Raw genomic sequence first — 18,327 nt, forward strand, 5'->3', positions numbered from 1 at the left:
TTTAAGAATTAATAAATGAAGTACTCCCTCCGTCTCATATTACTTCGCCACATTACTAAACTACTTTTTTATCCCACATGGACATATGTCATAGTATTGAGTATTTATTCTCTCCTCATGTATACACGTATGCACTTCAATTTTAATTCTTCGACACATATTTATTTTTTCCGTGCACTTTTACTTGTATATCATATAAAACGGGGCGGGAGAGTATTGATTATGCTTAAATATTACTAATAACAAAAAATAAATTTGTAAAAAAAGCAGCTACTAATCACCGCCGGGCACCTTTAGGGGCATGCAGGATGTGAAGCTAGTCCTAGATCACACTCTAGACTAGAATGTCAAATGTATAAAAAAATTAAGCTTTTGTCATAAACAAATTCACAATCTTACATGTGCGAATTCCATAAATTACGCTTTGAACAATAATGACCAATATAGGTATAAGAATCATCATATATACACTGTAGAATACTACAATTAGAACTCCTGGAACTTTGGCATGACCTCCGCCTACCGTGATGAAGTGCGGAACAAGCTTATCCAGCATAGCAAAAAAACTAAGAAACATTGCTGATATTACAAACAAGGACAAAGTGGCCAAAGAAGGCCCCCATGCCCATTTCCCACAGATCAGGCACAAGACAGACAAAATCACCAACATGCTTGACATGAATGTGATTGTGGCCGCACTAAGGAAAAGAAAACCTTCTACTGTAGCACTTGGAAATGTCAACAACTCAAGGATGCTAAGGTTCACAATCTTGACATGCTTGACGTGAGGAAAAACTTCATGAAAATTAAGAAGAGCTGCATATGCCCCTCCTGCGATAAACACCATAACCGTTAACAACAAAGACAATAGTGTTTGCACTTCACTCCTTATTGATCTCGTAGAATCCTCCTCTGTTGCTTCCAATATCCTATTGTTAGACTTTTCGTGAGCTTCTTTAGTGCTTGTGCCATCTTCACCAGGCGAATTTAAGGCGGGCTTTGTGAGTTCAATTGGATCTATTGTTTTTGTCTTGATCTATGTTTATATGTAAAAAAAAATTAAAATGTGTATACATAATAAAATGACACTTAAATGAATTCACCAACTTTAGATCCCAAATTTTGTATAGCTAACTCTAATCAATATTTTTGTTAGAAAAAAAAACAAAATCATCCTAGTTTTGATAATTATCTTTTATTTCATGGTACCAATATAAAAGCATGGTTCATTGCCCACTGCAGTGTTTGTGCCACCTTCACCAGGCGGTTGTATTAAAATGGAAGTAATTAATTGCATTAGAAAATAACTAGTGCAATTAACTGTAAAGTCATTAAATTTGACGCACCATAACTATAATACATGCTCATTACTGTTAGCTGGTAATATTGTAACTTTTTTCTTAATTACACCAAGTAAAGTTTTAAAATTTTACTGATAAAGTATGTAAACTTCAGTTACTTTAATATTACAATTATTTAAAAAAAAAATTGAAAAAATATACAGCTCAACCAACATACCACATACACGTAGCTATATTTTCAAAAGTTTTACACCCGCATAGCCATTTTTTTTCAATAGTGTTTATACATCCGGTACACAAGATTATACAATATTATACACTTATTGTAAATAATGTATCAATTTTGTATAAAAGTGTATCACAAGTGTCCATACACACTTTTACACCGTTATACAATATTTTACAAACTTATATAAGTTTAGTCTCCTACAAACTTCAACCACGAAACTCAGTCCAAAATGATCAATCGTCATTGCATAGCTTCAAATTTAACCACAACTTCAAAATAACATCTCCAACAAACCCCTATCATCAATTTGTCAAAAATCTCAACAATCACAAAACCTATTTGCGAGTTATCAAGCTTTTAAAAAAATCAACAATAGAGGTTTTTTTTTTTTTTTTTTTCAATTACTTTACTTCACCCATTTTTTTTGTAAAATATGTGGTAATAAACATGAGTATCACTTTTTATCAGTTTCTAAGCATTAAAAATGAAAATCATATTAACAAATTAAAGAATTATTATATTTTCCCTAAATATTTCACATTATATACGACAAGATTGACTAAATAGGGTAAGATCCCCTTTACATAGTATGGAGTATAGACTATATACAGACCAAGTCTAATATAGAAAAAAAAGGAAAGAGACCGATTGAGAGAGATACCTCAAGGACCTCATTGTCTTGAATGTCCTCATCAACCTTTATTGCCAACTGCATTTCTTCTTGTTTGGTTTCAGAGGACAACTCAGTGTTCATAGCCATAAGAATAATTGCGGATATAGCAAAAAGAAGATTGAAGGCAATTTGGAAATAGATTAATTTGCGTGTTACTAGCTCAAATTTGCTCGAGGATAATTTAAATAGTAAGAGAAATGCATGAGGTGCCAAAATTACATGGAAAATTCCAAGAACTGTTAAGTAAATTTCTATGCACTGGAAATCACCGCGTACAGTTTGTGGAAAATTTAAGGTTTGCAAACGAGGAAAGAAGAGATGCCCTTTCGAGGAACTTTAATTAAATTTAATTTGTTGGAAAATTGTCCATTGCAAATTCCGGTAAATTTCTTCATATTTCGCGTTCGCGGTAGTACTAAGAAGGTGTTGGCATATGAATTGAGTAATATCTGGGAAAAAAAAGTATTCTGTATTTAAAGTTGAAAATGGTATTTGAAAGTTGAGTTGTGCTTGGACATACATTTTATTCAAAATTGTATGGAAAGTTTCAAGCACGGTAAGTATTTTGAAGCGAAATTTCTACGCACAGGAAATTTTGAGCTTTCCAACGCGGAAAGAAGAGATTCCCTTTAATTTGGCCAAGACTCAAGAGGCAAGGATATTATAAAGAGATGGAATCAGGATTTGAACTTTATGGTTTTAGAATAGCGACATTAAGTGTTAGTAATTGGATTTCGAATTTTAATTTTTTTATATATAGTAATTTTCTTAATAAAAATACAGGATTTAAACTAAATTTACTTAGTTCCGCAAAACCCATATGTCGACTTCTAGTCTCTAGTGTAACTGCAACACAGTTTGAAGGAAGTTTATCAGAACCTGCTCTGTTGGAAAATTGTCCTTTGCAAAGGGCTCATTCGCATAAATACCCCTATTTTAGGGTGGTCTTTACTCTTTGTCCTTCAGGACTTTTCATGCGGCATAAGTTTATATTTTGTGGGGCATATGTAATATTCACACGTTATACCGACATGGCAAAATTTTCAAAACTCAACATAAAAATGGCAAAAACACATCAAACTCCACCAAAACAGGCGCATTATTCAACTCAAAAAGATTAAAGAATATATGCCCCCAAAAACATAACTCCACTTTTTGAATGCTACAATAAATTCTGAAAATACTACATAACTTATGTTGCATAACTTAATTCCTACGGAATTTATGGCGATCGAAGTAAAAGTTCAGTTTCCGAAGTTAATTATTACAGAACTTGTGCCGAGCGAAGCATGTATGAATATTTTCATTACATGAGCAACAAAGACAAAAATTAAGATTACAAATATGAGAAGCAAAAATTAAAGACTAGTGTGTTTGAAGGATCCGTGCAAAAACTTCTTGCAAAGTCCTGTAGTTTCCTTAACATTTCGTGGTATTATCTTCTCAAGAGAGATACTACTTGACAGATTAGAAAAATAAAGGGTTAATTTCGGTGAAATCCGGTACGAATAAATACAGAGATATTTCACCACCAAGAAGATGAAGGTGGTTTTACATTACTTATGCGGCATAATTTAATCTTTACAGAACTTATATCGAGCAAAGTAAAAGTTTTTTTTTCAAAAATAAATGTTAGAGAACTTATACTGAGCGAAGTATAACTGAATTTTTTCATTAAATGAGCAGCATATGCAAAAATTATAGACAACAAATACTAGAGCAAAAATTAAAGATCAGAGTGTTTGGAGGGCAATCCGTGCAAAAACTTCTTGTAAAGCCCTGAAGTTTCCTTCACATTTCGCAGTAAATACTAAGAGTTTGCGTTCTCAAGAGAGGTACTATTTGACAGATTAGAAAAACGGAAAAGGCTCAAATATGCCATCGAACTATTGGAAATGACTCATTTATATCACTCGTCAATAATTTGCCATCGAACTATATGAAATGACTCATTTATGCCATCAAACTATAGGAAATAACTCATTTATGCCACTCATCAATAGTTTGACTCATTTATGTCATCGCTCGTTACCAAAATGACTCATCCGTGCCATTAGTGCCGGTTTTATAATACAAGATATGACACGTGGCCTCTTATTAGAGGTCTACGTCGTTTAATTAAATCAGCCCAATTTTAAATACCAAATTAACAAAAAATCTGACCCATATACCCTGCCCACTCACAACCATAATCTAGTTGGAGGCCATGTGTCATATATGGTATTGTAAAACCAGTTTTAATGAAATATAGCATGGATGAATCATTTTGGTAACAGATGATGACATAAATGAGTTAAACTATTGATGAGTAGCATAAATCAGTCATTTCCTATAGCTTGATGGCTTAAATGAGCTAAACTATTGACTAGTAGCATAAATGAGCCATTTTCAATAGTTCGATGACATATTTGAATCTTTTTCCTTAGAAAAATGAATGGTTGAAAGATATTTCACCACCAAGAAGCTGAAGGTGGTTTCACATTACTTTTTTCTTTCTTTCTTCTTTTTCCTGATGGTGGTAAGAACTTTCTTGCCACTTGATTAATACTGGAAATTTCTTGCTCTTTTACTTAAAGTTATCGTAAAAGAATTATTTACGATAAACTTTTAGGACTTTGCTGGACTCTTACGCCGATTATGAGATTCTAAGTTCATGAAATTTCTAAAATGCAAAATTAAAAAACAAGAAATTTCTAAAATGCATATACTAGAAAATGTAGACGGTTAGGTCTCTGACTGAGATTTGAAATTTTCATTATTAGCTTCTACTTTATAACTAATTCACTTACTAATTTTTAAGGTGGTCCCCGGAAGAAATTATCTGTACCAAAACTTTGTATAGGATAAATACCTCTTTGTGCAGGTCCTGGGTATTTTTTAATAAATTCAGTCTCAGTCCCTTGGCATTTACTTCATATCAAAGCTTAGGTAAGGATGGTTATGCTTGCCTTCAGTCTAGTCCAGGAAGGATTTGTAGCACACCCCCTCAAATCTTTTGTAACAAACTTTTGGAGATGAATAAAATGGTCAGTTCAGACTTTCAGTTAAAAAAAAACAAAAAAAACAAAAAAAACAAAAAACAAAATTCCTGGGTATTTTTTAATATCCTCAGTCCCTTAGCATTTACTTCATCTCAAAGCTTAGGTAAGGATGGTTATGCTTGCCTTCAGTCTAGTCCAGGAAGGATTTGTAGCGCACCCCCTCAAATCTTTTGTAACAAACTTTTGGAGATGAATAAAATGGCCAGTTCAGACTTTCAGTTAAAAAATAAAATTAAAAAAAAAATAGCAAAATTTATCAATCGAGAGAAATTGCTTAGACACTTTATCAGGTGCGAAACCATACAAATCTATGTTACCATTAGGGTCCACATGACATCTAAATAGTAAATACCACGAAATATCCAAGAAGGTCAAGTTTTCACATTATAACGCTTTTTTTCTTCTTCTTTTTTAAAATTGTAATATTAAAAGTACTTGTGCACTTCGAAATTCCCAGGAAATTTTCTGCTGCTCCCAAAATATAAAGCGTTACCAGACTCCATTCTTCCTCTATATCTTCAAGTTATTTCTCTTTTTCTTTGATTAATAATTTCTAGCTTAATCCACATAATCACAATGGCTGTATTGGAAGAGCTGCCCATAAAGAAGAGAGCTCCACAAGGCGCAATTATTGAGCGATTAGTATTCGACCGTCCACTGGAAAATGCCCGCTCACGGACTAGGGTAATTCAAAACTCATGCAATTTGATTTTTTTTTTTTCGGTTTGAAAAGAAGAATGATAATATTTGTCGTATCTGAGTTTACACTAAAATTAAGTACTGTAGTTTTTTCTTTAACTTTGCATCTAGTCACATAAAATGAAATGAATACTTTAGCTTTTATGGTACGTTTGGAATATATAGGTTAGTTATTTTAGATTCTATAAAAAGTTTTTTCGAAGACCTCATTACTTTCGATAGATGATAACTAGTGTTATCTTGAGAAAATGGCAAAACTAGTCTTCTTATGTTTCGATAAATCTAAATTAATCTCGCAAGTATATTTCTGAATAGTCTTGACTATTTAATTTTGTCAATAGTGAGCACTTTTGGTCTTTATAAAATATTTAACAAATCGTAATTGTTAAATTTGATGAAAATTATAAAAAAAAAAAAATTACTATTGAAAAGGAATTAATGCATAGAAACACGCCTAAACTATGTTGAGTTCCTATAACCCCTCTGAATTATTTTTTTTCAAAAATAATGTCAAAATGCAACATGTGCAAACACACACTTATTCAAAACTTTTTTTAAAAAAAAGGGGTCTTTAAAGAAAGAATTGATTTTGGAAATGTGCAAGAAGTATACTTCCTGTAGAGTTTATGACAAATTTAGCAACATGAAGCTACTTGGAAAGGACAAATAGTTGATGATCTGATCTAATATTTCAAAGAATTATGGTGCAACGTGTATTTTTAGTTTGGAATGCAAGAATGAATAATCGTGTGTACACATGCTGCATTTTAATTGTTTATGATTTTCTCCATAGTTTAGGTGTGTTTCAAAAATTGCAACATCAAAGCTACACAAAACATAAAAAAAAAAATGAAAAAAAAAACTAAGAATAATTGAAATTACACAACAAAAATTACACCAAACGCCAAAAAGTTCATTAAAGTTTAGTTAACAAAAACCGATCCGACTAGAAATTTTATGTTTAGGCACATCATAAAATTGTGTTGACAATTTTATACGTCCTAAATTTTGGATAGGAGTTCAACGTCACCAACGGCCATTCTTTTCAAAGAAACAAGCAGAAGCGAATTTATGTACAAAATATAAGTCACGTGTATCCATGATCGCTCGATTAAACTCGATATATCATATATATATATATATATATATATTCCTGAAAATATATCTAATATTAATTGAAGAAACACATGATCAAATTAGGCCAAGTAGAGCACTGGTTAGATGTTGGTTTAATTCCTCAAGATTGGAGGATGAACTTGACTTTACATCTAATTACTTTTTTTTTTCTTTATTTCTAATTAACCAAGTCTCATAAAGCAAAAGAAATATACTTTGACGGAAGAATGGTGAACCAATTCTCTCGAAATACTACATTTGCCTCTGGAAACAAGTACTCTGTTCGATTCTATAATGGCTTCCATCTTGATGACAAAATTGGTCACGCTAAGGGAGCTTCACTCACCATTGTCTACATCTCATACTTTAACACCAATTTGAGGATCATTGCATCGTTGCCCCGCAACTTTCGGATTCGGCTTCCCAACAGTTCTTTGCAATTGCCAATTGCAACGTGTCATCTTCAGGATTATTCGGCTTACAGCTCGGTTTTAGTTAATTTGGATGTGGCTGAACCATCTTCCAAGCACCAACAACATCATCAGGTTTGTGCATTTCCACCTATTGTATTGTTTGTGGTGTTCTTGTCAAATTTACTGTGTGCCATTAAGTGGCATTAATGATAAATCCTAGTTGAAAAATTATTTACTGCAGGGTTAGCGGATTGTAAATAGGTGATAAGCTTTAAGTGCTGAAATTAATTTTATAAATAAGCAGTTACGTGTTTAGATAGAAGTGACGAAACAGCTAATAAGCAGTTGATGTGTTTGGTAAAAAAACGCTGATAAGTTGTTCGTTTGTGAAAATGACTAAAAATACCGTTCAATTTTTTGTAAGAAATTATAAATTTAAAAGTATCTTTGTAAAGGAAAGACGGAACGATGGATACAGAATGAAGAGGAAGTTAGGAGTTTTATTTTGGGAAAGATATTCTGAGAGTTCGAAGAAATATTTAGGATAAAATAGTAAGTGCTTATATGCTGAAAAATCATAAGTGGGGATGACCAGCTTATGACTTTTGGTTGATTTTAGCTTACAAGCACTTGGCTTACTTTGGTGTTTGTCAAACGCGTAGATAAGCTTAAAAGTACTTCTAAGCCAGTTTGACCAGCTTATAAGTTTAGCCAAACACCCACTTAGTATCAACAAGAGGTTGAAGTGTTGGGGATTTTTTGAAACGAGTTTGGGTTAATGGGTCGGGTTGTGAACTGGTTGAGTTTAATAACACATGGACCAATAAATTAGTGCTAACATATTTAATTGAAGAGTCCATATATTCCACATCAATTCTATTAAAAAGATGGACAATTTTAAGCTTAAATTTAATATAAAGGGCAATTATAGCCTAGTAGGTGGAAAAAGGGCAATTTTACGACCATTTCCAATAGTTAGGGCATTTTTGACCCTTTTCCGGAGAACAAATAAGCCCATGAAGCTTTCGTCTAGTGGTAATAGCGTAGCATGTGATTTGTGGATTAGATGCGATTGGAAGCCCGTCACAGACAAAAATCTGGTAGTGGAGAATGATAGAGGGAAAGGCCCATTATCCACCCAATTTCGAAGTGTGTGCCACTGACACTCAGGAATTTCTCGGTTATTAAAAACATAAACAAAGTAAATATTGGTAGAATATAACTGTTCAACAATGAGAAGTGTATGTTCTATGCTATGAGGTTTTCTTAAGCATCATTGTAATGAATCAAGTTACTTCAATGAACAAACTGAATTTACCTTAATCTCCTAGTTTGTGTTACTGATCTGCTTTGCCTTTTAAAATTCTCCACTCAATGTTTTTGTTGATTTAATAAGGAGATAAGATATGTCTTTATATGTTTGGTAAAGGAGAATTTTGTCAAAATATTGAGAATATAGACTATAAGCATGCCAAACTTTGAGCTCAGCAGAATTTGAACTTCACAAGTTATGACTTTTTGGATTTATTTCCAATTAAGATTTACAAATACCACCGGTGAAAGTATGTCGTTACAAGAATCCTACTGTCGAAAGCTCTTAAAATTTGACATAATTTCTTTAATTTTAGTACAAACCTATGTTGCTCAGACTCTTCAAAAATGACCTAGGGTGCGTGTCGAATCCTCCAAAAGTATTGCATTTTTGGAGGGTCCGACATAGGCGCCGCAATACTTTTTGAGAGTCCGAGCAACATAGGTACAAACCATTCCAATTTTTATGCATATTGCATACTAATATCTATATATGCAAAATAAAAGGAAAAGGGAAGAAAACATTATTTTCACGGTCAAACTAAAAGAAAATCTATATTCATTTAATTTTGGCCCGAATGAGAGAAAATCTCAAGATGCACCCAGGTTGACTGCAGGGAAATAATTAAAGGCAATTTTAGGTTTGGTGCTACTTCCTATATGCTTATCCATTGAAGATAAATTTATGGATCTGAAAACGTATTTATGGATTTACAAACATCCTATATGAACTAGACAGGGTTAGTATTTTTGTCAAAAATTTGGAGCTGCATTACCAAAGTTTTGTGCTAAAGGATGCTGTTCAGATACCATGTTTGTGAATAAAAAAAAAAAAAAGACACAAACCAAAAGTGGTATCACATTGCTAGATTGAACATATTTGATGAGGAAGGCAGAAGCATAAATAAAGATGTTATTTGCATATAATAGCAGGCTCTTCAGGTGAGAACTATGTTAAGAGGCAGACAACGTTATCTTCCATATGCTTTGTTGGAGCACAAACACCAGTGGCATAGCACTTACTTAGCAGTGAGGAGTTTGAAAGAGGCTTCAATGCTATTTTTAACTATTTGATGCTGAAGATGCATGGTCTCTGCATATCCAGAAAGTTCGCTTATGCACTTATTGACTTATACATAACAAAAGCCTCTAAGAGCCAACTATTTTTGGTGAAGTGTGTTTTGGGTTGCTGAAATACTCTCTTCTTTCCATGAGTGTGGATTTACATATGCCACCTATGAGGTGCAGTCCAGCTGCTTGGTGTTTTCTCCTGGTCCCCATCCATCTTGATTATTGAATTCAGGAGTATATCTGTCCTGTATGCAACAGTTTTACCCGTCTGTGCCGAAAAACTTGGAAGTAGAAGAATAAGGGCGACGGAGAACTGATATATGAGAAAAGTTCCGGAAGAGAACTTTCTTTTAAGGTTTCAAACAGTTGCTTGCATCTGGTATGTTGCAAATCATGGTCTGCTTGCACTGGGCTTGTCTATGAATTACATCAAGTTCAGAAAAAATAGTGGGGTCATTGCATTTCTATGCAATTTTGAAAGATAGGGGCAGTCATTACAAGACTTTTAGGTAGTTTTAGGTGGTGGTTGCTGTTTTAGAGTATAATATCAGGTGAGCAATGGTTTTCTGATATGGTCAATAGATTCTCAAGGTATTATGGGTGCAGAAGTATTAGTTCTCTCTTGAGTAACATCCTAGAGATGGGACAGACCAATATTACTTCAGCTGCTTATGTTCAATGCTTCTTTGGATTGTGCTACACCTGATACTATGTCAATGCTTTGACCACCAGAAGGAGATAACTAGTTTGGGCAGCAGGAAAATAGTATTCCAAGGAATTTGCTCCCACAGAAATATGTCCTTTCCCACAGAGACAGATGTTTAACAAAGTACTATGTGAGATTGCTTCAGGTTCAGAACACTGTGGTCTTCTAGAACTATGTTGCTCGGACTCTCTAATAATGCTGCTATTTGTGTGTCGGATCCTTCAGAAGTAATATATTTTTGCAGGATCCAATTTTGGTGACAATTTTGAAGAGCCCGAGCAATATAGTTCTAGAATTAGTAAATTCCAAATGCCAGAATCCATTTTTGACCTCCGGTGAGAAGTAGGCGAAATGGGAAAAATGGTTTATGATTTTTTCCTCACCTTAATATTTATTTCGCGTGGAGAGGAACATTACTTGCCTCTTTTGAGAGCTTTAAAGTTCATGGAATCACTAACCTGTGCGGTAGGCTTTCTACATTGGAACTCTGTTTCTAAAGCAGTAGGAGTATAACTTTTCTTTTCTTGCTGTGAATTTATTTAGTGCTTTATTTTGCGGAGGTGCTTTTCATCTCTATCATGATTCTAGTATATATTTTCAAAAGGTTGATATACAATCATGAGCTTAGTTGTTACTGAAACTTCATTTTGAGCTTAGAGAGCTACTTATGCTTATATTTGTATCAATGCAGAATTTACTGGCTTCTGTTGGTGAACCAAATGTCACCAAGTCTTCGGACATCAGTTCTTTCCGATCATGCTCAGTTAGCACTTTAAAAAGCTTGCGCCATCTACCTCTTTCTAGTTATAGCAACACAAGAGGAGACGAGATCCCTAAGCAGGCTGGAGTTGGCAAGTTCAAAGACCTAACGAAGAATGACTTCAACTGCTCAGCAGTGCATGCTTCTAGGAATGAGAAGGGAAGATCGCGTTTAAACACCAATGCTGCCCTCAAAGTGAAGAAAGAATATGTTCTATTACCCGCAGCTACTCTATTAGCTACTGTTTTGTTTACAGCAGCTTGCCGCTTCCCGCGCTTCATTACGAAGGCTAATTACATCTATGACTATGATACAGGTCGAATTGTTCAAGGGGAAAGAGATTCCACTATCACGTCATCATTCATATTATTTAACTCAACAGGTTTCATAGTATCATTAGCCATTGTTATCTCCATTCTACGCAGTTTTCCACTGAAACCATGGCCTCAAATCTCAGTATCTATGTTGTTTGGCTCCTACATGTGCTTGATCATGAAAATATTACCATGGGAATCCTGGCTTGTACTCTTCCTTTCCGTCCCATTACTAGTATTAGCAGCAGCAGGAAAACTGTGCGACTTTGCTCAGTAGACTTTTACTGTTCTGCTACTTGTTTAACGACTAAGGTACTTTAGATATCATGGTTGTTTCTTAATTATTCTCTCTGTTAAATTTATATTCAGTGGATCTCATGTATCTCACATTTGTAAAATTAAGGAAGATGAGGACCATAACGGGCCTGCTTTGTTCCTTGTCATTCTTCTGTTTTGCCATTTCCAAGTATTATTGCTTGAAATAAAAAAGTAATAGCTAGTCCCAGTATTTGACAGTCTTGTAAAGAATGTTTTGCTATTGTTGGTATATTCTCGCATTTGAAATTTATGTGCTGCAGAAAAGGTACACTGTAGTTTCATGTGTAAATGATCCTCACTTATATATGTACTACTCCCTCTGTTTCAATTTGTTTGAACCTATTTCCTTTTTAGTCCGTGTCAAAATGAATGACCTCTTTCCTAATTTGGAAACAAATTCACTTTATGAATGATTTACAGCCACACAAATTTTCAAGGCTTATTTTGAACCACAAGTTTCAAAAGTCTTCCCTCTTTCTTAAATGTCGTGTCCAGTCAAATGGGTTCATATAAATTGAAACGGAGGGAGTTAGGGGTGTACAAAGTAAACCGGCAAACCGCACCAAACCGATAAACCGAGTCAAACCGAGAAAAAAACCCGACTAGTGGTTTGGTTTGACTTGGTTTGGTGTTGGAAAAAAAAAACTCGACCATAGTTGGTTTGGTTTGGTTTTAACTAAAAAAAGTCAAACCGAACCAAACCAACCCGACATTACATGTATTCAATTTTTAAAATATTTTATACATAAAAATATTTATTTGTAAAGTAATTTATAAATTTGGTCGTTTATGTTGAACTTCTTCAATCAACTCGTCATACGCGTAATCATCCGGTATTTATACTCCTTATTCGTGTATTAAAAAGCGTTCTTATCAACTCTTTGTAATCCATATTGGCCCAAGCACATATCCTATATCCACATATAAATTCAATTGGTTACCAAATCCGGGGTAAACAGTTTGGCGCCCACCGTGGGGCTAGGATAATAGTGGTCTTTGGCCTTGACTTCCACCATATTCATCGAAACCGAAAACTCCCTCTCCGTCTCTGTGAAAGCGGTCCAAATGGCTGACGTCGAACAATCCGGTCATGTCAATAATACCGAGATAGTGGCGGAAAACGAAGGGAGCGGACTGCGGGCATTGCCGAACCCCGCTGATCCGGATCCCGTTGATTCAAGGGAAGGACTCAACCGGCAAAACACCGTAGATCAAGAGAATGCCGTTCCACCGGCAACCGATCCTCTAAATACTCACCATTCCGTTACATTATCCCGGGATCGGGTCCGGAGAGAACCGGACGCACAAAACGACGGCATTAACTTGCGTTTAATCTTTGAAATGCTACAGGAACAAAGGGCGGCAATTGCCGAGCATTGTTCAATTTATACGCCCTACACCGGACACTATGGCCGAAATTAGACAAGGCCAATGAGGTCATCGCAGACCGGCCACGAAAAACGCCGGTCCTAGAGAAGCCCCTATCATGGGCACAGAGAGATCCGAAGTCACAAAACATTTGGTAAGTCCCACGGGCAGAATTAATCAATGACTACAAAATTAATCAAGGTAAAATAAAAGCGAGCACGCAAACGAATACACAAGAGAAGTGCAACTTTCATGTACGCAAAGGATACTTTTATAAAGAGTACATTTACATCAAAAGTTAAAAGGCCGGCAAAGGCAAAAAACAAAAGCCAAGTAAAAATCCTATGCTACTCGGCATGGCTAGAGGCAGAATGATCAGACTCGGTTCGTTCGGAATCATCCGAGTCAGACTCGAGGGCATGGTTTGCCTCCTCCTCCATCTCTTTGGCCTGGTTTATCAGGGCCGGAAGATCGGAGAATCCGCGATCGGCTTCTTCGAGGGTGAGTCGCCGAGACTTCTACTTCTCATACTCGGCGACAATGGCAGTATGGGCCTCGGCCGTTTCCACGCCTTTCCAGGCTTCTTCCAAATCAGCCTCAACTTTAGCCAACTTAGTCTCCAGCTCGGCCCGGCCTGCCACAGCAATAGTCCTCATGTGGACAGCAGCTTCTAGCTCGGCCTTAAGAACATCGTTGGCACTCACCGCCTCCTCCAGCTCGGCTTTTAAGCCCTCACTTATCCGAGACCGCTCCTCGGCTTTCTCTTTGAAAACTTTCATGCGTTCTTTATACAGAGCGGTATCAGATTCCAGTAGAGGTTCCTCCCGGCTAAGCTCGTTGCATCGGCTTTCACCAAATAAAGTTCCCTCCGAAGTTGGGACACGGTGGTCTCCAGTTTGTCCAGCCTCGACGAAAATAGATCTTTGTCTCGGCTAAGGCAAATCTTCTCAGCCTCGAGGCTTCGGTTACAATCAGTCATGGCTGCCAACTCATTTTTCAAATGACGATTTTCGTCCTTGGCCGCATCAAGCTCGGGACGAAGGCTGGCAAGAACGGCGGCCCGACCCAACTCTTCCTCCTTCTCTCGGAGGAGATGCTTGTATTTCACCGTTTCTCGGCCTTGGGCATCTAGTTGGCCTCGAAGATCATCCATCTCGTGTTGGGCACGAATGAAGGCTTCGTTTACCAATACTACACTCTGCAAGGAAAGCAAACATAAAGAATCAAACAAAATGAGCATAAAGTCTATTGCTATGCAAAGATGGCCGAGAGTCTTACCCGGTTGCCCGCGTGCATGCCTTCGTTCATAAGGCACTGCCAGGTGACCCCGGTCATTTTACGCTTGTCCGAGTCGGAGACAAGAGGACGCAAATAACTTGCTACTCCTACCGGACGTGATAGAAAGCCGCAATCCTCGGGGACGGTGATTACGGCTGATCTGGTCCTTCTTGGTTCTACGCTCGGGGCTGGGAAGATGGTCACCAGGTTGTCTCTAGAGCCAAATTCTGACTGTCGGTTGGCCGACCTCGTGACCCGAGGAATTGGAAGATGGCCGAAACCCGCAGCTTCACCGGTAGCAGGAGGAGTAGTTGAAAACATATCATCAAAGTCTTCAACCCTCGGGGCAGGGGTAGACGAACTTGGCATAGACTAAATGTTCCTGGCAAGGACCGAGGGCTCCGAAGCAGAAACAGGTTCGTGGTCGGGCGATGGACGAGCCTGAATGGGGGCTTCGGTCTCCGGAACTGGAACAGTCCTTTGATCGGTTGCAGTGACAGCCGTTTCCCCGGCTCCTGCTCTCCTCTGCAGGGGAGTATCTTCCGAAGAAGTTTCACCTGAAATGTCGACAAAGTCAACCGACCGAAGAGGAGCCGGGGAAAGGATTTCTTCCGCACCTGAAGGAAGAACAGGAATCAAGATACCTTCGTTGATAGAAAGCAAGGGCGGTTCGGAGGCAGTCTCCTCGGGTACTGGGGCCGTTGACGGAGCCGGGTCGACCCTCCGAACTATGATGTCGGGCTCCGTTTCCTCTCTCGGGACGGGCAACGCTTCTTGCCTTCTTTCGTTTGGACGGCTGCCCCTTTTCGGAGGGTCGTTTCCTTTTGGTGGCTTCGGCCTCGAATGGCTAAAGATGCAGCAAGATCGAAGGAAAGTCAAATGTTACCATGATTTTGAGCGATCCATCAACCGCGTGACAAGTGGGCCCAAGTCCGGTACTCATAGGGAAGCTGGTTGAGGAGCGTCGTGACCCACTCGCTCAGATCTCGAATAACTGGGGGAACAAACCCATTTGCTACAAAGATAAGGAAAGGGCGGTGAGAAAACGATACCATAAGCGACTGAACAAGTAAGGGCGATTGCTCAAAGGATCGAACTTACATTTGTCGTTCCATTTCTCCGGAAAAGGTAGATGGGCGGCCGGGATTATGTCCTCGGTTTTTACCCGGACGTAGCGTTCTAACCATCCCCTGTCCCGGTCTTCGTCCATCTTCGAGAAAAACGGGTTCCGGCTGCGCTTGGTTAGTTTTATGACACCGCCCCGGAATATTCTTGGGGAATACAGGCGTATTAGGTGGCCCAGTGAGAATTCCTTCTCAGCTCTGTTGGCTAGCAACCGGAGGCAAGCAACGACCCTCCAAACAATTGGCCGATCTGCGCCAAAGTCACGCCGTAGATCCGGCACATATCCAGTATGACCGGATCAACCGGGGGGTCGAGCTTAAGGGTAAAGGGATAAGTGTATACGTACAAGAACCCTTCCTGGTGGTCGGTAATGGATTCGTCTGGCCCGGGTGCAAAAACCCTTACCGGGCGTGTGTCCCACCCACAGTCTGCCCGGACTGTGTCGAGCTTATCCTCGGTTATGGAGGAAGGATGTCGCCTCACGTCGTATCCCCGGTCTGAGACGGCAGAGGGCTTTTCGGCCTCCAGGTCTTTATTGAAGTTAAATTTGGCCAGTATAATATCTGAGGCCGTAGTTTCGGGGTTACTCTTTTGTTTAGTCGGGGATACAGCCTCGGCCCTCGGGGATGAAACTGAAGGAACCTCGGTAGAAGTGATTTCAGACATGTTGAAGGAATGAAGGGAAAAGGATTTTGGGAAATAACGCAAAGGAAACGAAGGAAATGACGATTTGAAGAAGCAAAGAGCAGTTGGCAAGAATGGTGACAAAATTAATCCCCCTTTTTTTTCGTATAAATAAGAGAAGATTTGGCAATAAATTTGTAGTAGAAAGGACGGATCTGGAACACAGAGGGATGAAGAAAAGAGAGAACAGATCGAAAAAGTGAAAAAATGAGGAAATGAGGGGCTTTATATAGGCATAAGGAAGGGAACGGTTATCGACGACGGCCAATCGAGGATCGCCACGTGTCACGTCATTAATGCGAAGCGACGCGAAACGACGTGCAAAAGGCAGTTGACAGGAACGGACCATCCGAAGTAGGACACGTGGCCGGCAAAGGGGAAGACATGACGCACCCATTCCCGCCAAAATAAGGAGATAAGGATAGGTCGTCCGGGCGGTCGGATGTATGATTCATTCACTTCCCGTTACTCCGATAGATCGTTGGTCCGGGAAGCGTGGGGCTATCTGTATACGGTAAAAAACCGGATACGGGTCAATCCGGGGCAATTATGGATCGGAGAAAGAAAAGGGATGAGAGTTCGTACGAGGACGTCACCTTTCCGGATAAGCACTTTGATCAAAGCCGAGTGGAAGCGCCATCTTACTCGGTCTCTAAGCCACCGAGGGTTCAGGATCTCTTTCCGGGGTCTCATCACCGTTGGTCCGGTCTCCCTGAGTCCGTTGGTTCGCTGTGACCGTTGCTGGGACGCGTCAGTGGTGTCACATCATGGTCAGCTACCAACTAGGCGTGTGTCAGACGGCGCCGTCAGTCAAATCCCACCGAACCCGTGCAGGGGCTGTCCCTTTTATTACTATTTTATTAATTCATATAGGAGGAAGCCCATGGGCTCATTACTATAAATAGAGTATTCCCACCTTCCATAAAGGGGTTGGTTCATCTTTTACTTTCAAGAACATTTGTAACACAATATATATATATATATATATATATATACAGTTCTTGTTAACCCGATATTGATCCTGTCTATTACAAATTTGGTCGTTTATGTTGAACTTCTTCAATCAACTCGTCATACGCGTAATCATCCGGTATTTATACTCCTTATTCGTGTATTAAAAAGCGTTCTTATCAACTCTTTGTAATCCATATTGGCCCAAGCACATATCCTATATCCACATATAAATTCAATTGGTTACCAAATCCGGGGTAAACATATTGAATGGAAACAACTTCCATCAGATTATTTTGTGTGGTAAGATAATATTACGTATCTGGTTTATCTGTCCTTAAGCTTGTTGAGTTTTTAAACGGCTTTGATATTCTCATCATGGTGATGGCAATTGGCAAGTGCACAATTGTCTTAGAGATTAGCATGTCCGTGATATGCAGTCAACTTAGATGGATAAACATAAATATAAATAAAAAAACGATTTATTTAAAACAAAGACTTAGTTTTTTTTTTTTTTTTTTTTTTTTTACATTATCCAAAAAAAAAGGATTTAGTTTTTTAGGATTCTTATTGCAAAATCAACTGAATATCAAAAAGGAAAAACAAATGTTACACAAACTTTAATCTTAATTCATACCGACAAAGCGCATAATTCTTTTAAAGTCGATTTTCGTTGTATCATGTGCAGTCAAACCTCTTTATAATTGTCATTCGTTATAACAACATTTCACTATAACAGCCTACTTTTCTCCGGAACCGATTTTTTAATGTTATATTTTACATCTCTATAACAACATTCTGCCTATAACAGCAGTGACATTCATTATAGCGGTACACTCTTTGTAAAATTACCTCAAATATTGTGTAATAATATTTTGTAAGAAATATATTACTGTATATTCAAAAATAAAATATTAAAATATTTATGGGAATCATCAAATGAAAGCTATTGAGTTCCTTTTTACTGAA

General features: G+C 37.8%; 2 protein-coding genes across 2 annotated transcripts; one reads left to right on the top strand and one right to left on the bottom strand.

The window, feature by feature from the left end:
- Nucleotides 1–354: 354 nt before the first annotated feature.
- Nucleotides 355–2,458, bottom strand: LOC132614587 (uncharacterized). The gene is made up of 2 exons (XM_060329069.1): nt 2,192–2,458; nt 355–1,036 (listed from the first exon to the last, which is right to left on the bottom strand). The coding sequence occupies exons 1-2, from the start codon at nt 2,288–2,290 to the stop codon at nt 365–367; spliced, it is 771 nt and encodes a 256-aa protein (XP_060185052.1). The 5' UTR covers nt 2,291–2,458; the 3' UTR covers nt 355–364.
- A 3,245-nt stretch (nt 2,459–5,703) lies between these two features.
- LOC132614894 (uncharacterized) lies at nt 5,704–12,133 on the top strand. Its single transcript, XM_060329450.1, has 3 exons — nt 5,704–5,928; nt 7,251–7,604; nt 11,252–12,133. The coding sequence occupies exons 1-3, from the start codon at nt 5,821–5,823 to the stop codon at nt 11,909–11,911; spliced, it is 1,122 nt and encodes a 373-aa protein (XP_060185433.1). The 5' UTR covers nt 5,704–5,820; the 3' UTR covers nt 11,912–12,133.
- The last annotated feature ends 6,194 nt before the right edge of the window (nt 12,134–18,327 follow it).

The sequence above is a fragment of the Lycium barbarum genome, chromosome 10, assembly GCF_019175385.1.
Source record: "Lycium barbarum isolate Lr01 chromosome 10, ASM1917538v2, whole genome shotgun sequence".
Lineage (NCBI taxonomy): Eukaryota > Viridiplantae > Streptophyta > Magnoliopsida > Solanales > Solanaceae > Lycium > Lycium barbarum.